General features: G+C 39.9%; 3 protein-coding genes across 3 annotated transcripts; 1 reads left to right on the top strand and 2 right to left on the bottom strand.

Moving 5' to 3' along the window:
- Positions 1-858: 858 nt before the first annotated feature.
- Positions 859-3,149, bottom strand: LOC116256295 (myb family transcription factor IPN2-like). The gene is made up of 7 exons (XM_031632621.2): positions 2,716-3,149; positions 2,534-2,610; positions 2,294-2,357; positions 2,064-2,130; positions 1,867-1,936; positions 1,454-1,745; positions 859-1,345 (listed from the first exon to the last, which is right to left on the bottom strand). The coding sequence occupies exons 1-7, from the start codon at positions 2,879-2,881 to the stop codon at positions 1,050-1,052; spliced, it is 1,032 nt and encodes a 343-aa protein (XP_031488481.1). The 5' UTR covers positions 2,882-3,149; the 3' UTR covers positions 859-1,049.
- Positions 3,150-9,632: 6,483 nt separating this feature from the next.
- On the bottom strand, positions 9,633-12,027 carry LOC116256099 (GDSL esterase/lipase At3g48460). Its single transcript, XM_031632282.2, has 2 exons — positions 11,327-12,027; positions 9,633-10,295 (listed from the first exon to the last, which is right to left on the bottom strand). The coding sequence occupies exons 1-2, from the start codon at positions 11,954-11,956 to the stop codon at positions 9,768-9,770; spliced, it is 1,158 nt and encodes a 385-aa protein (XP_031488142.1). The 5' UTR covers positions 11,957-12,027; the 3' UTR covers positions 9,633-9,767.
- Positions 12,028-15,549: 3,522 nt separating this feature from the next.
- LOC116256100 (probable prolyl 4-hydroxylase 10) lies at positions 15,550-20,769 on the top strand. The gene is made up of 8 exons (XM_031632284.2): positions 15,550-16,020; positions 16,254-16,338; positions 16,917-17,014; positions 17,154-17,251; positions 18,393-18,522; positions 18,627-18,814; positions 19,050-19,139; positions 20,466-20,769. The coding sequence occupies exons 1-7, from the start codon at positions 15,800-15,802 to the stop codon at positions 19,121-19,123; spliced, it is 894 nt and encodes a 297-aa protein (XP_031488144.1). The 5' UTR covers positions 15,550-15,799; the 3' UTR covers positions 19,124-19,139; positions 20,466-20,769.
- Positions 20,770-24,032: the final 3,263 nt, after the last annotated feature.

The raw sequence follows: 24,032 nt of genomic DNA, 5'->3' as shown, positions 1-24,032 counted from the left end.
GGGTGCAATTGAGAGAGGTGTTCAGATTCTAATTCTACATACCAACTTCCCAAGAACCGTGCAATATTTTCTTAGAACAGATGGAGACATGGACTCGGAGTATGGGAAGAGTACTCGAAATGAAAAGGAAAAAAGCTATGTGGGATGCCGTTTGCCGGCAGAGAGATTGGAAAATAACACCAGAAAAGTGGAGAAAAAAAGAGAGGCAGTCTTCATCTGTAGCTTCTGTGAAACGATAGCACTTGTCATTTTGCCAATTAACCATTCTAATTCCATATCCTTTGGCCTTTTTGGCATGATCTCTCTCTCTCTGTTCCCGTCTTTCTGAGAGAAATCTCGGCAATTCCCACACAGAGCGCCTTGACTAACGCAAACCCATCTCTGTTGCAGTTCGAACCATCTTCACTAGTGGCGGGAGAGTTCTAGCAAGCATGCAAGTTATCCTATATAATAAACTCATGTATTTTCTGCTACTGATATTGCATATATAGTGTTAGATATGTCAGTCACTGTATAATGCTCTAATGCCTACAGGAATAGAATTCCAATTTTTTGGTTTTGATGATTAAACTTAAATGGTTCTGGTTAATTATACAGTCTTGAAAATTTCAGGTACAAGTTATATTTCTTCTACCAATGGATATCCAAATCGAGACTCTAAGATCTATACCTTCTTCTGAATCAGAATCCAACTTATCTGATTAAGCTAACATCAAACACACATCCATAATACGTGTGTGGGTATGCTGCTCTACCCACATCACATAACCTCTACAACTTCAGAACTTGGGTCTCGTTTATACTTTTTTAGTATTATGTATGGCCTGAGAACTAAAATTACTTTTATTGGAAGGAAAATGAAGAAAAATAGCAATATTCCATGAAAGTCCATTATACACCACACCAGATAAACGTTCTAGTTCCACTGTCATTCAGCTTCCTAACTACACTCATATAATCGTCCAAGAGATAGCACAGAATGCAGTGCAGCAGGAAGCAAGAATAGTATATATAAAAGGGGAGGGAAGAGAAGGATTATAGTATATACTTTAACCATATGACAAGTTCTTTTCTGACGGCAAAGTCGCGGCTCCTCCTCCCTTGATCATCAATGGCGAAATTCCATCAGTGGTAAGTGGTGCTCTTCGAGGAGACGGGTTTTCGAGCTTTCCTGCCGCTTCGAACTCCTTTACGCCGCTGATTCCTTCGGCTAATGGGATGGGCTTCGTCTCATAAACATCAGCGATGGATCCAATCTCGTTTCTGCCATCAGTGGTGCTAGTTAGTGCAGATTGGAAAGTTCCTTCGTCTCCTTGAGATTGAGCGGGTCCCAAGCAGATGGCGGCTGAACTCAAACAGCACAGTCTAAATTATCTTACCATACAGCTGCAGAATTATCATTCAAGGTATCCTTTGCAGAAGCATGGGAGATATAGAGCTTCCTCTTTCTTACCTTTACAGATACTATCATTTGTTGAAAAGAATTCATCAAACGATCTCTCTATTTGGTGTTGCTGCATGCCATCCCCACACATCATTTGAAGGTCTTGCAGGGAAGACAAATTGAAGGGAGAACTGAAATCTTTCATTATGCCCATGTCGATCATTCCATGGCTGCCATTGCCACCACCCTTGAAGTTTCCACATGACATGGGGTCACCAGTTAGGGTTTGGCACGCCTTTTCAAGTATGGTTTGCATGTACTTTCCTTGGGCTTCAATTCTTAACTGGAGATGTCTCTGCACCTGCAATCTCACATCCATTAAAGTTAAGTTGCAGCACACCAGTCCAGCCTGTGTAATTATCAATAGAGATTAATCTAAAAGTTCAGAAGAAAAAGAACCCTGCAGGGATGATGTTCAATACCTCTATCTGCTCATGCAGTCTCCTTTGTACCTCCATTTGCATTCTGAGAGCTTCTGATATGTGCACACTCCTGGCATAGTACCATCGATTAAAGGCAGAAAAGCAAAACGATTGTTCTGTTTATGAAACCCACAGAAAACATAAAGTTGGATCTTTTTTTCCTTCACCAATAATGGACGCATCATGAAAATTCTTACTCATTTACTTTGCGGGCGACCATTCCTGAGGAAGAACCTGCATTTCTTTGGAGTTCTAAAGCTGCTGCTGCCATGAAACAACTTTCTTCAATTAATCGACCATATATGCACACAAACGCAGAAATACGTGCAAAAATATAGATGGACATATGCAGAACCTTATTTTTCTACTATAAGAGAAGATAACTATGAAGAGAGAGAGAGAGAGAGAGAGAGAGAGAGGTTCTTACATCTTTCATTGTGTTTAACCTGATCACTGAATTCCTTGTGGGGCTGCTTTCCTAGCCTGAATTTCTACATGGAAGAGACACTCAAAATTCAGGTATAACAGATTACTGATGAAGAAGCATGTTAGTTAATATTCCTGAGAAAATCATGTCTACAAGAAAAAAAAAAAAGTGACGAAAAATCCTTTTCTTTCCATGTTATATCTTCTCTTTATTCTTTTTTTCTTCTCTTCAAAAGCCTACCTGGAGATGGCTCTTAAGATGGTAAAGTGTAAGGCCCTTGACACCCATAACCCTCATGATAGTCTTTGGAGTTGCCTCTGCAGAAAATTGAACGAGTAAAGACAGAGAATACTATGGATAACAAACAAGCAGCCAACAAAAGACGACTGAAAGAAGAAGAAGAAGATGAAGAAGAAGAATACTGTCAGGCCCTCCCAACTGAGTGACGGCGTCGACGAAGCGGTCATGCAGTTCAACAGTCCACCTCAACCTGGGCTTTGGGTCGGTGGTGAGGACGAGACCTGAATCCCCTTGAACACACATCTGCCTGTCCTGCGAAGACATATTTGTCTTCTTTGGATGGAACATTCTCACAGCCGCAGCAGAAGAGAGAGAGAGATTCAAGCTCCTTCAAAAGCAGCGAATATGGTAGCTATTCTTGAAGCGAAGAAGATGGTTGGCGTCTCTCTTTTGTTTCTCCCTCTTGAATTGAATATTTCTGCACGCTAGCAGAAGATTTAAGTGGTCTCTCTCTAGATCTCTCTCCCCGCCCTGCCTTTCTGAAGGGATTGGGTGGTCACGGTCCACTGCTGAAAAAGCAACCGACCCCTTCCCCCTCGCCCAACGTGCACAATCCTTTGCTTTGCTTTCTTTCCTCACAAGGCAAAAGCAGAGAGAGATTGTTGAATATGCCAACCTATTGGCCTGGCTGATCGATTTAGAGAAATAAAAAAAAAAAAAAAAAGAGTTTGACTGAATGAGATCTTAGAGGCACAGTCTTGGACATCCAGAACATGCTACACAGCGCATTCGTGTCCATTACACTGTCAAGAAGCTGAGAAAACAAAAAAGAGGGGACACTGTTAGCAATGGAGAATCGATTCCTTGGTGACTGCTTATATTCTCGGGAATAAAGCATCGTTTCTTTAAGAAGAATATATGAAGAAGCTAAGTTTCATTTACTGCTGACCAAAGTTTCGTTTTGAGAATGACAAGCGTGACCGTAAACTGATGAAAGTTACTCCCGAATCAAACCTCTTGTAATGTTGATTAATTACTTCGTTTTCTTAGTTAAAAGAATCCAATTAAGGGGATGATCTTTCAGTGCCCCACTGCTTGATTTCTGGAAGATGGGCATTGGGTCAGCCTTCATTGTGTTTGGGTATTCGATGAACATATAAACAAATCCGGAACTCGAAAAGGAAACCATCTGTGGATGAGATTGGGAAAATATATGATTTTATACAAAAATTCCCAGAGAAAAGACAAAAAAAAAAGTGATAATAACATAAAAATGTATGCATGTAAGCATACTGAAAGGATATATGCTACATGTCCCCTTAACTGGAACAGTCGTAAATTAAATTAAATCAAGATTTTCTGTTCGATTCTGTTATATAGAACGTGAATTTCCGTGGCCGTCTAGATGCTCCGGGGCTATGTGAGAAGGCAGAGCATGGGAATGGCTGGAGGAATTCATGTCTTGTATATATATATATATATATATACCACCTTGTTTTAGAAGCAAGGAAGATTTTTCCGTTTATTATTTTAAATTGGCATATTTTACATCTTTTATGTACGAAATCCATTTTTTTCTTATTTGAAAACCTGGGTTCCGCTGGAATAGGTGTTTGCCGGTGATATATATATATATATATATATATAAGATTTTCCTTTTATTGTTTTAAATTGGTATATTTTACATCTTTCATGTACGAAATCGATTTTCTTATTTAAAAACCCGGGCTGCGCAGGATAGGTGTTTGCCGGTGGTAGGCTGAACGCATTGGCCAGAACACTTTAAACGTGTTTGTACATGTCCATGTGTCCGTCTTTCACGTGGGGCCCCTCCATTTGATGAAACGAAGCGTTTCCTGCGACGTTCTAATCAAACGACATCCAAGCAGTATGAATGAGAAAATTTTTAATGAAAAAAAGTTAATTAACAAAGCCTTTTTATTTGGTTATAAGGGTATTTAAATACTTGATGCGAGTGCAGTTTTGGATAAGGATCTGAAGTTAAACAAGCTCCAATATTTTGATATTAAATCAAAATTTAAGATCAGTTTCGTTGTTACTTGACTTTTATGTATTCACTTTTTCGATTAATTTCTCCGCTTATTGCCTACAATCAGTGTTTTACCGTGACTCTTTTTTGGCTGCATGATTAGATGATATACGTAGGACTTTGGCAATTAAATCTCTCAATTAGATGGTCGATCTCTCATCTGGTTTAGGACAAAAAAAAATAAAAAATGAAAATTACATTGCAAAATTATGAAAATTTTCATTTGTTTTATATAAAAATTTTAAAAAGTAATATTTTAACTTCAACAAATACATATTCACACCGAAAGAAGGATAAAAGCCCGCCCACCTCTATTGACAAGACCCGTCCCCCTCTCTTGAGGGTCGTGTCAATAGAGGGGGGCGAGCTCGTCAATCCCTTTTACAGAAGAAACCACTCCAAACCATAACCGTCATACCTTTTTTATTAGATATAGGAGGTCTTTATAAATAGTAGTATTGCAACTAGGTGCAATATTAATGTCTATGCAATTGCTAATCTTGTAGACATTATTTTTATTTCTCTAAATTATGAATTAGGGCGCTATGCAAGACTATAGATTAATTAAATTATTAGTTGAAAAATAATTTAAACATTTAAATAAATTTCTAGCGGCCCACAAGAAATAATGCATATAGCGGATACGCGTCATTTTTTTATTATTTCTTTGGAAGGCGCAAACGGACCTTTACAACATTCGGTCCATTCACATTGGGATCCACTTAATCTATTTAATATGGATCGTGTTAGCAATCAGACTTGGATTCTGAGTGCTGGCAGTTTTATTCTGAAGCTCCCACATTAGGGGCATTGAGGGACAGATGCCTCAAAAATTTTGGATCTGATTAGGGATGTTAGTGGATAGAATTCAAATTAAATATACTTTTAAAAGTATTCATATTTTTCGATGTTTACATATACAGATTCAAATATGAATGAAGAAAGACGTATCTAAATTTGAAATAACCCGATTTCTGATCTAGTAATCTGAATCCGATCTGAATCTGGTTTTTGCATTTACATCCAAAAATTCGAACCCAAATTTTGAACCGAATCCTATATTCAAAAGATAAGGGCATTGAACACGCAATATTTATTTAAAACTAAACCAACTTGAATCCGAATCTGAATCCAATCAGATAGTTATGTATATCTCGAATATCAGCTCTTAAATCTAAATCAAATCCAATTTCTTAATTGGATATCAAATTCTTATTTCATCCACTTTTTTTTCCAAAAAGATTTGGTTGAATATCGTATCCAAATAAGATATATCGACATCCTTATATGTTATCTTAGCTTGATGTCGATTTGGCGTTCTAAAAGTTTGAGACTGAGCCATTTCGTTCCGTGCACGATTGGGCTGTAAAATGACCAGAAAATCCTTGGTCTGCGAGAAAGAACCCTCCTGTGAAAAGAAAAAAAGGTGGGGGTTGGGGGAAGGGGAGAGGGAGAGGAAAATTGAAAAAATTTTTTTTTTTGTGAAATGCCTGAAACATGCTTTTCTTTTTCACAGGGATTCAAAATACCTCTCACGCAATACTAGCGCTCTCTATATTATGTGGCTAACATGGCAAGACATTTTCCCAGCTTTTATTAAGCATTTTAGTAATTTTATAATAGAATTTTCTTGGATACCATTTTTGCCCTTATAGAGGGGGTATTTTGGTCACTTTAAATCAATAATACACGGGGTGGGCATGGGGGCTGGGTCAGGTCGGCCCGTTGGACCCGAAACCCGGGCCCGGTCCGATGGGCGGAAGGGGGAAGAAGGAGAGGCGAAGGGGAGGACGAAGGAGAGGTGGAGGAAGGAAGAGGATGGGGGACAGGAGGAAGAGGAGGATGGGGGACGGGCTGGGCCGAGCCATCACCAGGTCGTACCATTGGGCCCGGCCCAGGACCCAGTTTTCCCTGCTCGGGTCCGGGCCTATCGGACCAGGTACCGAGTACCCGCCGGCGGTTCGGCCCGACGCCCAGGCTTAATAACACACGGTCCCTTATTAAAGGCCATAACATATAACATGCTTCCTTCACACAAACTTGTCTAAGGGGTCGAGCATTGGAACGAGTACTTGGGCCCCGAACATGTAGAGCTGCTGCTTGTTTATTTACTTTTCACTACTCGTTCAATTAATCAGTAATTTGTTCTTTAATCTTGGTGTTGAGCCACAAGCTCATGTTCCTTACCGCTATATTCCTCATCAAAATCTTTAGGTTTTCTTTCATTCCTAATGCAAAATAAACAAAAGCATTGTACTTATATATGTCATAAAGTAGTGTGTTAACCTTTGCTGCCTCAATCTCTTCCAGCTCTTCCACTTTATGCTCGCCATGGTTAACACTAAGTTGTTCATACTGACCACGATGAGGAAGTTAGCGTGAAAGTCAAGCATCTACATCGCTTTTAGCAGATTCTTTAGCCTAATTAATTCCTCTCAAGCAACTTTTTCTAAGTGGAAGGTCGTGCTGCCTTTTGTTGTGTGGACTGCCTTTGCCAAATTTGAAGGAGCAGTACTCCTACTCTCAAATGTGCCTAAATCTCGCCATTCAGTTTCCGCTTTCGTAGTTGTTTAATTTTTTTTTTTAGCCGAATGAGGAAATCATATTATCCTACCATGCATAATTTTGCGGGTGTTCAATAGGGGTGAGCACGAGATGAGTAGATAACTCGCGTCGACTAATGAAACATCGAGCTCAACTCGGCTCGAGCTCAAGAATAGCTCGACAGAATCAGCTGGAGTTTGACTCGGCCGTTATGTATTGTGCTCGAGCTCGACTCGATTAAGGATCGACAAACTCGTTTGAATTGAATTGATATTCATCACTACGTGTTGAGCTCGAGCACGACTCGATTAAGGTTCGTCAAATTCGTAAACTCGTTTGAATATATCGACTTAATTAAAGATTGACAAACTCGATTAAGGCTCGAACTCAACCCGGCAGTTACGTGTTGAGCTCGAACTCAATCCGATTATTTGAACGAGTCAACTCAAGAACTCGAGCTCAACTTGTTAAGCAAATGACTCGGCTCGAACTCGTTCATGAGCCGAGCTTTGACGAGTCGAGCTCGAGCGTTGTTCACCCCTACTGTTTAACAACCAACCCTCAAAAGAAGACTGAAAAACTCACCCTTTCCTGTCTAGCAGGTCCTGAACTGCATCGGGACTTGGGTGAAATATGGTATATCATACATAATTTTTTGAGTTATAATTTTATAAGCTTTCTCTCTTTTTGCAAGCTAAGCACACAAAATGTATATGTTGTTGCTCACTTAAGGGTGTGCTGGCTTGTAGGAGTGTATAGCGAGCAAGTTAACAGCACGCTACATTTTTAAAAGCTCATTTATTACATCTTTTTTATTTGTTCACTTAACCAAAGGTATTTCTTTCATATGCTTTTTTTTATTTATTTTTATAGATGAAAAATGGCTTCTACCTTGTGGATTTTTTGGGGCATTTTCATAAAAGAATTGCTCGTCTATTAATTGTAAATGAATGATTTAATATCATTTTTATTAATTTTTCTTTTGGTGAAAGAGTTCCGGAACATGTCACTGTCTAGTCTCGTTGCATGAACAGCTTCACATAGGAGCATTAGCACATCCATATGTACTTTTCTGTTCTAACATTGGATTACGACATCGTGTGGATGTGCATTTAATTTATTCGAGAAAAAAAATTGACCCGTTGGGGACCAAAACAAATATTGCAAACAGTATTCTAAAAGAAGAAAGAAAAAGAAAGCAACTCGCAGGTTGGTAAAAAGCATTATCTGGTCCATTTAAACTCTCTCTCTCTCACATACACATACAAACACACAAACATATACACATTATGATGTTCAAATTGAGAAATCGGATTGTTCAACTTAAACGTCTGCTTGGACTTGAACAGATTTAAGGGTATTTTTAAATCCGCATGATATCTAATCACTGAGGATATTAATCTGTGGATTTGAAGTCCCACCCTAAGGGGATTCATTTTACTGCTGAGAAGTCTTGTTTGTTCAAGGCTCCTAACTGAACCCTGGACGGACGAGTTCTCGTTTGCATGCCTGTTGGTTCGTTCCCTATCCTAAAACTGTTTATCTTGGGACAAAGTTTGGAGAATTAGAAAGGAAATGAAACCATGTTCATGATATTATATATATCCTTGAATTAAATCCTAAGTTTGCATGTGCCACAAAGCGGGGGCAGAATTTTTCCTTTTTCTTCGGCTCACCTCCACAGGGCACATCTCCTTGTCACCATATAGCGAAAAGTGATAGTGGTCCATAACTTGGTAGCTTTAAATTGGCCGAATTCTCGTGGATTTGATCTCAATAAATTCGCTTTGACATGCTGTCAATGGGCCTAATTTCGAGAGCTGGCAAGTAAAAAGTTTTGGTCCATATTTCCCTTTCATGTCAACTCACCATTTGTCAATTGGCCACTTATAACTAAATTGGTTGGTTGGATTGATGGACTAGTAAAAATTCATTCTACATGTTCGTCAGTTTGATTTTCGTGGGCGCTATTTCTTTGGACTACAAACGATGGATGCGTGATGCTCTAGTTGATGGGTTGGTTGGATTGACAAACTAGTAAAAGTCCATCAGACTTGTTCGTCAATTTGATTTTGTGAGCACTCTTTCTTTATGCTGCAAACGATGAATGCGTGATGTTCTAATTGATGGGTATAACACTTCTTACCTAGGTTTCAAAGGAGTCTTAAACCTCAAGAGAAATCTGGGGACTTATACAAATCAAAAGTACATGAATGTACATCATGACTGGTTTGAATGCTTTTGTGAGACAGAGAAGAGAGTATCGAGTGCATTGTTTCTAATAAAAGCGTTGAGGGCCTAGTATTCAATGAGACCTCCTACGTCTTGCTCCATTGCTGCTGGTAGAAAAAGAAACTCGGTTTAATTGGTGAAACATCTCTTCATTCATGAGGGTGCAGAACCTATTAATTTCTGTTTCTGATTTTAAAATGAAATGAACATAGTGCGCACTAATTTGCAGAGCAAGGCAAGTAGACCACTTAAGCTTTCATCCCAACACAACCATGGAAGAAACATATGTATTCTGCAATTGATGCATATCAATCTCCTCCAAAGCCAACAACTAACTCAAGAAGAAAAACAAGAGAAGGGTAGTAGGAGGGCGCGGAACTTGAAATCAAGGCCGGATGCTTAATGGGTCTAGTGGGTGCATCTCTTCTTGATGAACAGAGCATCCAGTGTGGGTGAACAGTAACCCTCGCCGGAGAAGAGATCCCACAGTGCATTGTTCATTGCCTCGGTGAAGTGGACTCCATCCCAGATGATAAAGGCTCTGGGGTTTGCGCAGGCCTTGGCCTTCTGGGAGGTCACCATACTGGTCGCACCTGACCCACATGTAGCCGTTATGTCGAAGTTTTGAGGCCCACCAGACCCACAACAGGTGCTAATCAGCTCCTCAAACCCGAATAGCCGGCTGTGCTCGAGGATCCGCCGATGAGCATTGGCGTAGTCGGCGTACACAATGACTGCATCCGGGTTCGCAGCTCGCAAGGCTTGGATCTTGGTCAAAAGCAGCGAGTTGTGCTCATAGGCCCGGGCATTGCCATTCTTCACGCACCCAAATTGGTCTCTTTCATCGTTGGGAGCCAAGAACATGGTCAAGGGAAGGCAGCCCAAGAGAGGCAGCCCTTGAACTACTATGTACTTGGCTCCTTTGCTTAGCAAAGCCTGCCAATGAGACAGTCATGCATCATATATATACATAAAGCATTAGCATATAGTAGTTAGTAGCTACTGCCCATCATCAATTTTTTCAGCATCAGATGATTTAAAATTGATGTCGGTGCAGATATCCTAGTTATCTTCACAATTTTGCAACCGATAGGGAACATACTTTTGAGAAGAAAAAAATCACTTTTTTTTCCAAAACTATCACATATTTCAATTGAAATTAAAACCCAAAAGACTATTTTTTTCTCAATACTTATTTGGGTGAGCACAAAGAAACCCACTGCAAGAAAGACAACGTCCTTCTTCTTTCGTGTAGAGCTGCTCTAAAACTTAGGTGGTCCTATAATATACTTTTCAACTTAAATGTTTCACATGCCACTATTAATGATAGTGGAAGAATAGCAAAGCATGGTCAACATGTCATTCTGACCAACCAATTATGCTATGCCACTCCAATAAGTCTGAAAAGTAGGTGGGACTCACAACATTTTCCATTTTCCATGGTATGATTTTCCAACCATATGTTTTTCCAACCGTATGTAGGATTATTCGGGGGAGAAAGAAGGAAAGAAAATGGCCATAATACTGTCACTGGTACGCAGTAACATTCAAGTTCCTTACTTTCTCCTCCATATGTAGACGGCCTTCTCCATTCATGAGGTGTCCATGAATTTGGTGGGTGCAGCGCAGTGTTCGTATGGTGATCGAGACTTTCCAAAAATGAAGAGTGTTTTCCAAGTCATTCTCACATTTTGAACACTAAATTGCACCATTTGTCGGCAAAGTTTGAAACCTTTTTCAAAAGAAATTGATGGGATTTTTTTACTTGGTCGCCACGGGAAGTATTAACACTCAATCAAGACTTAGTAATTGTTTCTGCAGTCACACATGAAATTTCTCATATTTTATGTCTAATGCGGCTGCAGAGGAACATGTGGGCCTGCGAGGGCAATTGCCCACACAAACCCATCTAAATCGCCTGCTTGGCTATTACTATAACGAGGGAGAGGGAGATGATAATGGCGTACCTGGAGAAAGTCGGCGGTGTTCTTAATCGCGAGAGTTCTGATGGTGGTGTAGGGGACTGAGGAGAAGTAGGAGTAAGCATAGTCATTAGCTCCAATCTCACCAACCCAGAAGAGTGCACTACCCACATCGACGGCCCTGCCTCCACTGCTCTCCAGGAAGCTGGAGAACCAGTGCAGCTGGGTCTGAAGAGAGGTGTTGGTGAGATCAAAGGTGACGTTGTTCTTCACATAGAAGTCGTAGTCGAGGGCCGTGGATCCGGCATAGGCGAAGTTGGCGCCGTTCTGGCGGTCGAGCTGCTTGCTGTGGAGGTAGGGCGGCAGCAGGGGGTGGCCGAGCGCCTGGGCCAGGAAGTCGACCACCAGGCGGCCGTCGGAGTAGCGGTTGGTGGGCCTGTGGAAGAAGGTCTCGCCGTAAGGCAGGTTAGACACGGACTGGAAGGCGCTGGGGCCTGTCATGGAGTCGGTGTTTCCTGTGTCTGTGTAGGAGTCACCAAAGGCAAAGATCTTGGAGAAGCACCCTCTTGGTAAGGCTGGTGCTGCTGCCAATGGCGTTAATGGCGGAAAGCCCAACAACACCATGACAATGAGCAGAAAAGGTGGACAGACAGGGCACCTTCTAGAGCTCGCCATGGCTCTCTCCTTTCTCTCGCCCGTCCCGTGGTCTTAGAGTCCAGTATGTCTGTCCCAGTAATATGGAGGATCTCTGCAGGAAGCCGGTGGGAGCATTTATGGATGGAGTGGGAAAGGCCGGTGAGGCCATTGAAGGATATATCCCTCAATGGAATGAGGTGACGACACTTGGGATGTGGTGGATGGAACTTTTAATGCATTTCACTGTAACGATTGCCTTCAAATGTATGTAATCTGCTTTTCTAGAAAGAAAGGCCAAAGTGGCCGGAAGGAGAACGACGATCTAAATCTGAATCAACAAATTTGATTTCATATAAAGGACGCCTGGGATCACCAGGTCATGACTGATTCGAAGTTGGGGGTTGCGTTTTTTTTTTTTCAAAGGCGCTATAAATCTACCAATTTCCAAACAAATTAATCAAAGTACACGAACAACTTATTTGAGAAGCTTAATTACGAAAGTCACCAAATAAAAAATTGGTAGTCAAATAAATTGGTGGCGGACAGATTCCATTCATTGCCAATTCAAGAAAGTTGAAATGAAAAAAATTTATTTAATTATTTTTTTTATATTTTTTCTCAAGAAATGCTTTTCTCAATATTTTTTTTGCCGATTCACGACTCATTCAGCCGCATCAGTGATTTGAGTCGATTGATTCACCGAACCGGCTGCTTCAACGGTTCAGTTCAAGAATTGATTTTAATTTATAGGTGGACTGGGTCGTACCTGTGTAACTAGAAACCTTTAGAGAAGCCACTTAATGGGCCTGCTCCTTTCAAGGAAAACTTGAAGTCAATCCCAACAACCAAACTTAATTTGAGTGAGTGAGATTTTTACCCACCGCCTCAAAAAAGATCGAAGTTCTCACCCAACTCTTCATGTTTTAAGAGACATGGATTGTTTTGGTGCCTAAAGGTGCTGCCTTCACTATGCTTCAACTTGCACGTTTGTGACTTTTCGTTTGCAGCATAGTGAGTTGACACTTCAAAGATTCAAAACAGTGACTAGTCGTTCGCCAACTCCTATCTGACCCCATTCTGCCAACCCTCTTGAAGATCAACCACCAACTTAATTACGAGGTTGTAGAATGACAACACTAAGACTTAATTCAGGGTCTTAATCATCCTAATCTATGTCACCGAGCATTCACTTTTCTCATACAAGTCTATACATTGGCTCGTTGGATCTATGTGCCTGATCCATGTAAGCGTCGACACATCCAACTAGACCTGATCCAAACATTGATTTGTATCCACACGATGAAGCGTTACTATGAATCCCTCTAAGCAGATTCATAGGAATGACCCTGAACCGAATTTGTGATGTGAATCTTGACTATTAGTTTGGATTCATTCTCTTTTCACACGCCTGATTAATCCGATTCTTGCTGAAATCATCTATGATATGATACAGAAAAACTTTACATGCCTTTGATTCTGGTCTGCCACTTGCACAGATGATAAAAATTTAATGGACTCCATGATGCTGGAATAATGAGACCCAGTGAATGATGGCTTGGGGTCTGAGACAGGAGAATGTGGGGTTTGGTTGGGTTAGGTAGACTCTCCTTAGCAGTCAGTCACATGGGGCAGCTCATTGTATTAAAGGAATTCTACTACCGAGGTGCTGCTGCAGAGTGCAGACAGTAAAGACTCATCTGCTGTGATCTCCTCAGTCTCTTCCCATGTTTGGGAGCACCAGTTGCTAAACTTCATTTGTTTTGAACAGAACTTTTTAGTTTTTCTCATAATAACAACAAAATGCCATATGAGAGCACGGACCTGTGGTTTCATAATGGAAACTGCAATGCCAACTTTGTTTGAACATGTTCACAGTTTATTTATAATGCAGCGCATTGATGCCCAAGGCAATTTAGGGACTCCAGATGAGAGTACAGATATGGCTTTGTTGGTATTAATGAATATCTAATAACTTTCACCTAACAGATTAATATTTTTGGTAGTTTGTAGATAAGAAGGACGATGGGGGGTTAAAAGAACTGCCAATGGAAGTGGAGATGCATAAATTTCAATTGCTTCTTTTAGAAAAAATGGCATCAACGAATCCACTTTCTTCTGCTTTTCCATCTTCGTTTGTCTCCAATATTTTAAGTTTGCTTCTCAAAACCAGCCAACTATACAGTCATAATGGTGCTTCGAATCTCTCATTGCCTGAATAAAATACTTTTTCTTCTGTGAAGAATGCTGGAGTGGGCAAATGTTATTCTGCGCATACATGCTTGATTCCCTTCGGTGAAGAATTCCTGTCTCTTATAAGGTCAGAAATTTCAGTCCAAGATGTCCACCATGAAAGAAAGGATAGAAAAGAATAAACAAGACAAACAAGTGAACATTCAGATCTTACTAACAACAGTATTCTAATCTTTCCCCTTATGAGACCATTGGCGGCGTGCACAGACAATTCCTCAATGGAAGTAGAATAGCATATGAACGGCAAGGCAAGTAAAATCTCTTGAGCATCTTCCATGGACCAGACTCTCCTGGCCTTCTGCACAGGATTTGAACCAATGGCTGCGTCGGCAATTGCTGGCTGTGGCCAGGATGTACAGTTACATAGATTTCTTACAGTATCACCGTATTAGTCACGCCATATCTACTCGTGACTGGCAAATCATTATGAAACACCTTATTTCGAAAAACCCAATTGCTCCAAACGATTAGAACGAAAGTTTGCTGCCGGCAATTCTGAATTCACAGTATTCAAACTTCTTAGAACACCACCAAACGTTCTTCAACAGATGAAGCGCAGAGAAGCAGACATCCTTCTTACACAGAGCTAGGATGACCAGTCGGATTCTAAAACAGCAACAACTTTGGAGCATTTGAAAGCTAGAAGTGGTTTCTCTTTATATAGTAAACTTCCCTTAAAAGGGTTACACCCACTAGCCATAGCCATTCACACCTGCGGTTTGTAGGCGGATTCTATTAACGGTCAAAAGCTTTTTCTTCTTGCATAGGTCATAAAATGAGGTCACCATCTAAACCCGCCTAACCCTTTTGACTTCTAACTTTTGGGCATCTGCCTACATGTTCAATCCCGAGAATATAGTATTATTGTCCATTCTTGGCTGAGAATACATCTGATCCATTCACATCCTTACAACAGTTGTTAAGCTTCTTTCTGGGGATGCTGCTGTGTTTGTTCTATTTGATTGGTAGCTTGAATTTGGATTTGGTGATGAAATGGAATTCGATTAATAATTTGAATGTAGATTCTGCATTTGAACTTGAATTAAATCCAAACGTTGCTGAATTCTGAAACTTATCATAAGTAAAATGGATGGAATGCTAGTAGGATCCAGGTTAAGCAAAATAGTTTGGGAGTTGTGCTATTTCCTGTTCATTGTGAAGAGAAAGGAAACTTGTACCTACTTCAAAAATTTTCCAAACCAACATAAATGGGGAAAATGGTAGCGTTTACTATTTACTCGTAATAAAATCTAATTTATTATCGGAAGGGACAACACAAGCGAGCTGCAAGGCGGCTCACACAAAAAAGGGTTTGGTTTCAAATCCCCGTGGTTGCGGTACACTATTTTTATGAATTGCAAACTATGCTAGGCGTTGTTCTTTGAAGTAATCGTAAGCTTTCCCAACACAAGTTTTGGGGCCCGGACAAGAAAGAAATAACAGTTTGATTCGGAAGTTTCTTTTCTCTCTCGCTCTCTCTCTCCGCTCTCGTACTCCGGCTATGTTTCTGGCTCCGGGGATCGGAAGAAGACGAAGATAGAACGAGGGAAAAGGGGGAATTTCCAACGTGGGGATCGAGATCTGTGCGATCGATTTGGTCATTTGGTCATCGTTCAACGATAGGAGTTCGGAATGGCGAGAGCGGGGAAGAATTCCCATTCCAAGATGGGGTCGTCGTTTCGGAGGTGGAATTCGGGGCAAATGCTGCTTGCTTTCCTTTTGCTTTTCTCCATGGCTCTGCTCGTCCTCCTCTCTCTGGGAATCCTCTCCCTCAACACCGCCGCTCCTAAGGCTCCCCATGACGTCTCCGATCTTACTTCCCTCAAGTTTCAGACCGACCTCCAAAGTCGACAGTATGCCTCTCTCTCTCTCTCTCTCTCTCTCTCTCTCTCTCTCTCTCTCTCTCTCTCTCCTTCTCTCTCTCTCTCTCTCTCTCTCTCTCTCTCTCTCTCTCTCTCTCTCTCCTTCTCTCTCTCTCTCTCTCTCTCTCTCTCTCTCTCTCTCTCTCTCTCTCTCTCTCTCTCTCTCTCTCTCTCTCTTTCTCTCTCTCTCTTATCTCTCTGGCGTTTCTTTTGTGGTTTCTCAGAGAGAGTGAGTTGGAGAATGAAAAGAAGCAGTGGACGGAGGTGTTGTCGTGGGAGCCCAGAGCCTTTGTCTATCACAATTTCCTGGTAATATGATCGCAATATCAATTGTAGAATCATTTGTAGCAACACCAAAAATTTTCACTTTCGTTCTGCTCAAATTTGAGTCATAGTGAAAACGTGGTTTGCTTCCTTCCTTCATTTGATGGCATGCTCATCTGGGCATGTGATCCACGTTGCTGGCAGTTCATTCTCTGGTTCAATGCAATGGGAAATGTAACATTTTTTTTTCCTCGAACTTTTACTGATCTGGTTCGAGTTAATATTTGTCCGATTCCACGCCCAACTGTCTACTCCTAGAGGTTCTGTATATATGTGAAGACGATACAACCATAGCTAGGGCGTATTTCATGGAGAACTTGAAGCTTTACAACTGCAAGGTTGGATATGCGTGAGATCGAATATTTCGGATATATGATGATACAAAGTCGTGATTTTCTTCTTATTATAGGCTCGGTCATCAATTTTATAGCATCTGTAACTTTGATTTGACGGTGCCTTTTTCGCGTCTATTCTCTATTTCGGTTTAGATGGCTATGAAAAGTCGGTATTTGTTGATTGGTTAATTGCTCATGAATTATCCTTTTCATGCTTCTGTTTGTCAGACAGACGATGAGTGTGACTACTTAGTTAATCTCGCCAAGCCTCACATGCGAAAATCAACAGTCGTGGACAGCGCAACTGGCAAAAGTAAAGACAGCAGGTACCAAGTTTCGCAGTTGCTTTCTTTATTTTTGGTTGAAGTCACAGGTTTTTGTTTGTCTTAATTTCTGTTGAAATCAGATATAACATTCTCACTCACGAAGCAATTTAATGTTGGTTTCTGGATCCTTTTTCCACAGAGTACGAACAAGCTCTGGTACATTCCTCCAGAGAGGACAGGATAAGGTCATTCGGAACATTGAGAAGAGAATTGCAGATTTTACTTTCATACCAGTAGGCATGTTCTTTGGACCTGTTTATTTATATGCTCACCTTTTGAAGATGCTGTCTGGCTATTTCCTTTTTATTTTTCAATATATGTTTCCTTTTGGGGTTATTTGTTATGCTTTTGCTTATAAAGCTTTAAGTGCAAGCTCAAGTAACACATACCATTTTCTAGACACCATCTTAGAATGTGCGAAGTTAACATGCTTCTGGTTCTTTCATATCATGTGCATATGAAGTTTACTGTCCTAATTTTTTACCCTTCTTGATCTTATGATACTACATGGAACCAGTTAAGTCTTCTTTGGCAAACTCGGCACCAAAATATAGAGCTGCGGTTCTTTTATTTCCTCAACTATGTCTCATTGTCTTATTTGAGTATCCATTCACGTAACAACAACCAGGAGGGACGTTTTTGATGGAAATGTATTGAGGGATGTTTTTGATGGAAGTGTACTGGCGGTGCTCCTCAAGAAATTGTTTAATTCCGAACCTAATATTTCTAAAGTAGGATACTTCTTTCTTTATGACTTCTGCTTCCCATGATGAGTATCTGGTTACAGAAATACAGAGTGTCCCTGATGTCTCCACCGCTAACTTGGTAATCCCTTACAAGACAAACCCCAAGAGAAACATGCACACTCAGCCCTAATCCCTGATTAGGGTTCTCCCTCACCAGAGGACTAAACACTCAATACCTGTGAATCTGTGATAATCCCCAACTTAGGTACTTCGACCTTATTTACAAGCACTAGTGAATCAGTCTCACAGGGACCCGATCCATAATCTCATGCCTGGTGCCTATCACCCTGCTTCAGGCAAAAACATTGGGTGCCATGAAAATGAGGAACCTAATCAGATAAAATGTTATCTGCTAGTGATGGCGCTGTGCATGGGTAAAATGGTTGCCCCACATCTGTAATGAGCATTTAGTGTAGCCAATCTTTGGCAGGCATAAACTTCGTCTGCACTTTTATGTTATTCTTTTGATATTCAGTTTGGGATGTATTGCGTTCATGGCTAACCATAACATTGGTTTAAAATTTTCTTTCAAGGCAAAATTTTTCTTTCATTAGTCAATTCCTTCCCCCCACCCCTTCTCCATCTCTTACACCTATTTCTCAACTAATTGGTGTGAAGTTTGTTATTTTCAGAACATGGAGAAGGGCTTCAAGTTCTTCATTACGAGGTTGGACAGAAATATGAACCTCATTTTGACTACTTCCTCGATGAATTCAACACCAAGAATGGTGGTCAAAGGATCGCAACTGTTCTTATGTACCTGTATGAAATTGAGAATTGATGTTCATCTATTTGAAATATGTTTATTATTTGACGTTTGTATAATTGTGTGAATAATAACACTTATTTCTTTCTTAATATTACAGCACAGATGTTGAAGAAGGTGGAGAGACTGTTTTTCCTTCTGTAAAAGTAAATAGCAGTTTGATTCCCTACTGGGATGAGTTGTCTGAATGTGGAAAAACTGGACTATCAGTCAGGCCAAAGAAAGGAGATGCCTTGCTTTTCTGGAGCATGAAGCCTGATGCTACACTTGATCCACTGAGTTTGCACAGTGAGTCAGTTTCACATTTTGGTGTTCTGTATAAATTCCTTGTTCCTTTGCTTGCAATTTACTTGTCCAGAACTTCACCAATCCCTTGTGGACTGAATTTGTGAGCAAGTGAAGAAATTTTAATTATTTGCTTAACAGTTTCATTGGCTATGATTATCCGACTATGTCAGTTTTGGGGATCATTTAAACCGAGCGGCTTTAGGTGTTGACTTGAATTTTTGTTTGCACATTACAGGTGGTTGCCCTGTGATTAAGGGAAACAAATGGTCGTCAACAAAATGGATGCGTATTAATGAGTACAGGGTATAATCTACAGTAAGATAAGGTACTGAATGCAAAGCATGACTACAACTTCACATTCTTTTGTGGCTATGGTTGTTGAAATGGCTAGTTCCATCCATAACACCTAGCAAAAATTGTCTTATAAGAATGACTAGGTGACTGATATCCTCTAGTATTAAGTTGATATGCATCACTTTTTTTCCTGCTTATTGGTTAGATATTTTAAGTATTATTTCATTACATATCAGTTTGTTATTTCTGCCAAGATCCCCTTCAACAGAACCGTTAATTTATACTACTTTTACCTTTGTGACATACCAAATACTACTTTAATATTTTCGGACCCCGATGGGATCTTAGCCCAAACAGCTACCATGTTTTTTTAATATTTTGAAGATAGTTTAGACTAGTGCAGATCTGAAACACAATTTGAGCAAACAAGTTTCATTTTCTGGGTTGGAGGTTTAACAATCTACCGCCTGGTAAAGAGGCCGAAAGCTTCTTTATTCACAAGGGTCTGACTGCTTGGAGAACTGGATGACGTATGGTATACCCATCAATTAGAGTATCCCGATGCCACCATTTACAATAGAGTGAAATAGCATTCATGGGAATTGAACAAAATGACCTGCCCTCTACGTGACTGTCTGCCCAACCAACGATGCTGTCCCTTTGAGGCAAACAAGTTTGAATTTAGCAACAAACATCCAAGTGGAAATCCTTTATACCGTATTCTTTTTCCTGTATGAACAATGATGAAAATCATGGAAATTCAGTGGGACAATGATGGAGATTAGAAAACTCAGGGTCCCCAATTCTAGTGTAATCCAATGGATGTATTGTATCAGAAATGTCATTAAAAGAGTTCCTTGGTTTGCATGACGCTTCAGTATTGTCATGTTCTGAATCTCCACCAACATTGTTTGCTTTTGTTTTGCCGTATTCTGTCAGAAGAAATTGGTGTTAAACGTTCCAGGTTATTGAGATGGTGAACCACAAATTTTTAGTTGACGTCTTTGAAAAATATGGCATCCTTTTGGAAGTTCTTGCAAGTGAAATGTAGATCAACGACTATGAAACAGAATATTTTGAAAATGTTTGTCACAAAATGAAACCACAAATTTTTAATTGACGTCTTTGAAAGACGTGGCATCCTCTTGGAAGTTATTGCAAGTGAAATGTAGATTCAATGACTAAATGATGTCAACTGTTTAGATGACATTTAGGCGTCCTCCAAAGTGGGTGATGCCTCAGTAGAAAATGCTCAATATCTTGTCTGCTTTACTGTATCTCTTGCCAGTTTCTTGTAAAGAGTGACTGGATTGAAGCTGTGCAGGAAACACGCTGATCCTTTCTGTTTTTTCCTTAGGACCATCACAATGGAACTGCTGATAAAAGTTGCACCGTGCTACTTACGCACTCGGCATAGTATTTCAACTGATTTTTCTGTTATTTTAAGTCCCTCTCCTTCTTCCGATATGTTATTTATATCTGCTAATTAACGTGGCCTTTTTCCACGGAGAGAGAGAGAGAGAGAGAGAGAGAGAGAGAAAGAGAGAGATGTAAACATGTTGTTGATTTGATACTTGCCTGTAAAAGAAAACACAGCATTTTACTGTTGGTTTTGGAGATATTGCTCTATTCTAGAGGTATTTCTCTATTACCCTTGCACACGCCATGTTTCAATCTCTTCATTACATGCATGGGTACAATGAACTAGAACTTTGGGAGTTGCAATGTCTTCATTAAAGAGGCATGGATGAACCGTTAAACATGTCATGCAATTACCATGTGTCTGTAAGTAATACGTATCCTACTATGAAGTTCCATCTTCAATCTTTTCAGCTGGTCGCGAGATGATACTTATGCAATAATATTCCTATCAAGCTGGGACTGCCTGCCTTGTTTATTGCTAGAGTAGAAATGTGGAAATTCGATTTGTATTTTTACTTGGTTTTAGATATTCATGCTGTTGCTAACACCACACCAAGTGTAGATTCGACTACTAATTGAATTTGTATTTTCTTCCCCAAGCTTACCATTCAGATCATGAAGTTAATTGGATCATCAAACTTTTTGCTAACCATCGAGATTCCTAACTATTAGAGGCTCAAAAGTTTTGGCGACCAAGGCGATACCACAAAACAGGCAATCCATGGGTGATGCCTGATTTCCATGAGAAACTTGTCTCTGCAGCTTTCCATCCCAAAAACAAAGCAGAACTTATTGGGTATGCGAAAAGTGTCCATGAACTCTTCTAGTGGTGGTACTTGTGTTATTGAGCATCAAGAGTAGTCCATATGGGTAGAAATACCGGAAGAAAACCAGGAAAATCGGGGTTTTTTTAAGGTGGTGATACAGATTGAATGGAATGGTATGAAGTCAGAAGAAAACCGGAAAATGGTCCAAGAAAAATCGGCAAGTTTTTCATACCTTGCTTTTATTCCTTTCAGTTAAACATATTGGTGGTATGAATCTGTGTCGTAGAATTCGGTTTGCGAACTGAATTGATGGCGCTTCCGATTTGGTGGATCCGCGGGGACACCGATATGTTCAACTAAAACGGTTGTAAATCAGTGAAAAACACCAAAAAATCAATTTTTGAAATCAAATGATGGAAAGTGTGAAAAGGCAAGGTGAAAATGCAAAATATATAAAAAATGAATTTAAGTTAGCCATGTGGCACTCTTGAATTTGCCATGAAATTTAATTGGTTTGCCAAGATTCTATTCGAGATGGCTGCCGGGAAATGTTCGACTCGGCAGATTCTCTCAGATTTTTCTGTTCGTTCAACATTCAAATCGTTGCATTTGACATTAAGTGTACCATATTGTTAAGTAACCCAACTAATTGGAGAAGCAACAAAAATTTTAAGGATACATCCCTGTGCTTTTCATTTTGAACTCCTTTGCGAAGGAAGAGAGCTTTCAGCTTGCTAGCTGTGTTCTAAAAAAACTACTGATTCCAATGGTGTTTTGGCCATTTTCAAATGCGCCAATTCACTTCACTTTCTCTGGGGTCTGGAATCTTTCTCCTATCCCAGTTGAGCCATGTTCAAAGAGTTCGCTTTGGTGGATAGAGACTTTATCCTTGTAAGCTGCATATCTTACAAGTTACAATAAGAAGAGATCTCCCTCGTCCCTCATAATAATTTCCGTATTATAAAAATCAGAATTTGGAACAAATTGGCCGTATTGTCAATTCAATGAATCGACCAATTAAGTGGTTCAGCTGAATCCATTATGAATCAACAAAAAATATTATCGATCGTTATTTATAAATAGATAGAAAGTATATGAAAAATAAAAAATAAGTGTTTGAAAGTATTTCAGAACAATAAAATACTGAATAGCATATGACACACGGCACACGTATCAACTGGTGAATCAGATCGATTTTCCACCGTTTCGATCAAGTGGTGGAAAATCGCCCTGGTCCATTTGGAGGTCTCATAAACTCGCGATTCGTCTGTTAAGATGAACTTTAGTTATAAATAACTTTAGTCCCAAAAGCTTTATAGACTTCAACTCTCGTAGAAGCAACACTAAAACCACCTGTCATTCGTTTGAGAACTTTTCTTTTTATGATGAGGAACCCCTCGAGAAGAAAAAGCTGGTATCAGAAGCAACACCATAAAACTAAGTTTTTGGGTCCTGTTGAAGGTGACACCCGTAAGATTAATGAAGTCAAGATTTGTGGGTCTATTATGAGAACAACACCATGGAAAAACTCAGCACGCGCAATCAATTTCATGGAAAAATTGGGATGACTTTCATCTACTTCTTTGCAAGATGTGATAGGCCACGTGACGGTGTTCATATAGTCTTCAAGATTGGCATTTTAGCAGCAGAATGACGAGCCTAATAATTGTCACGGAAAGTATACATGTGTGTGGGGGTGTCCGTGTGTAAAACTAAAATCAACTGGTTGCCCGATGATTATATATTTGAAATCCATCGCTAAAAGCACTGTGAAGTCATCACTAAAGACACCACAAACGTTGCGACATCATAAACCGTTCTTAATCTTTTATGGGTAAAGAGTTTTAATGGTGGATTTTAAAAATTTATCCACCTGGTAACATTTGGCAGCTAGCTGATTTTAATATATATGTATGTATACATATGTATAAATCCAACCTGCGACACTCATGATCAACACAAGTAACAGTACATGGGATCTGACACAATGCGAAGAACTACGTTCTGAGATCAACACCGTCCAGTGCTTCATCATAGTGCATCCAATTCTCTTCATCTGAAATGATCAGTTCACTGTTCTTGAGTGCTAAGTCTTGAGTTAAGTTAGCTCTCTCCCTCCAGTGGTGGACCTACATATATTTTTTTTTAATTTAAAAAGGTCGCTAAAAGTTTTGCTATAATTTTTACCAACGTTTTACATGTGTCAGTGAAAGTGACTTTTAACGATGCGAACATGACAATGTGTCTGTAAAACTTACTTATTTTTATAGACTGCAAAGTCGATGTCGGTAAAATGCTTTTTACTGATGTTCTTTTTTGAATGTCAACACATCCAAAACGGCACGCATTGGGCAAGGCTTTCTTTTCACGATGTTTTTTTTTTTCGGATGTCGGTAAAAGTGATATGTCTATCCACGTTTTCAAACAGGACATCGGTAAAAATTCATCTTCAACAACATCTTAGCAGCAAACATCGGTGAAGGCAATTTTCACCAATGTCTTGTTTTGGACGTCACTAAAAATTCATCTTCACCGACAGTTAAAGCCGAATGTTGATAAAAGTTGCCCTTCACTGATGCCCAGCTTTTCTACGCATGGATCCATGAATCCATCTTTTTTTATAGTGTATATATATATATAAAGCTTAAAATTGAAGTACTGGTGCCCTTCACCTGCAAATTTTTACCAGCCTTCCACACCAAAAAGGTAGCAATCTAAGTATTGGAAGATCCATC

Source organism: Nymphaea colorata, chromosome 6 (assembly GCF_008831285.2).
Source record: "Nymphaea colorata isolate Beijing-Zhang1983 chromosome 6, ASM883128v2, whole genome shotgun sequence".
In the NCBI taxonomy this organism is placed as follows: Eukaryota; Viridiplantae; Streptophyta; class Magnoliopsida; order Nymphaeales; family Nymphaeaceae; genus Nymphaea; species Nymphaea colorata.
The sequence above is the reverse complement of the archived record's forward strand: the minus strand, read 5'-3'. Positions and strand labels throughout refer to the sequence as shown.

What these genes read in the sequence shown, in the direction of transcription:
- LOC116256295 (XM_031632621.2), bottom strand. Translation starts at nt 2,881, where the DNA reads ATGTTCCATCCAAAGAAGACAAATATGTCTTCGCAGGACAGGCAGATG. An exon ending in ATCTTAAGAGCCATCTCCAG is followed by an intron (nt 2,358 to 2,533) that starts GTAGGCTTTTGA and finishes TCTTCCATGTAG; the next exon opens with AAATTCAGGCTAGGAAAGCA. An exon ending in AAATGATAGTATCTGTAAAG is followed by an intron (nt 1,346 to 1,453) that starts GTAAGAAAGAGG and finishes GTTTGAGTTCAG; the next exon opens with CCGCCATCTGCTTGGGACCC.
- LOC116256099 (XM_031632282.2), bottom strand. Translation starts at nt 11,956, where the DNA reads ATGGCGAGCTCTAGAAGGTGCCCTGTCTGTCCACCTTTTCTGCTCATT. An exon ending in ACACCGCCGACTTTCTCCAG is followed by an intron (nt 10,296 to 11,326) that starts GTACGCCATTAT and finishes TCTCATTGGCAG; the next exon opens with GCTTTGCTAAGCAAAGGAGC.
- LOC116256100 (XM_031632284.2), top strand. Translation starts at nt 15,800, where the DNA reads ATGGCGAGAGCGGGGAAGAATTCCCATTCCAAGATGGGGTCGTCGTTT. An exon ending in TTTTACTTTCATACCAGTAG is followed by an intron (nt 17,252 to 18,392) that starts GCATGTTCTTTG and finishes TGTTATTTTCAG; the next exon opens with AACATGGAGAAGGGCTTCAA. An exon ending in GCAACTGTTCTTATGTACCT is followed by an intron (nt 18,523 to 18,626) that starts GTATGAAATTGA and finishes TTAATATTACAG; the next exon opens with CACAGATGTTGAAGAAGGTG.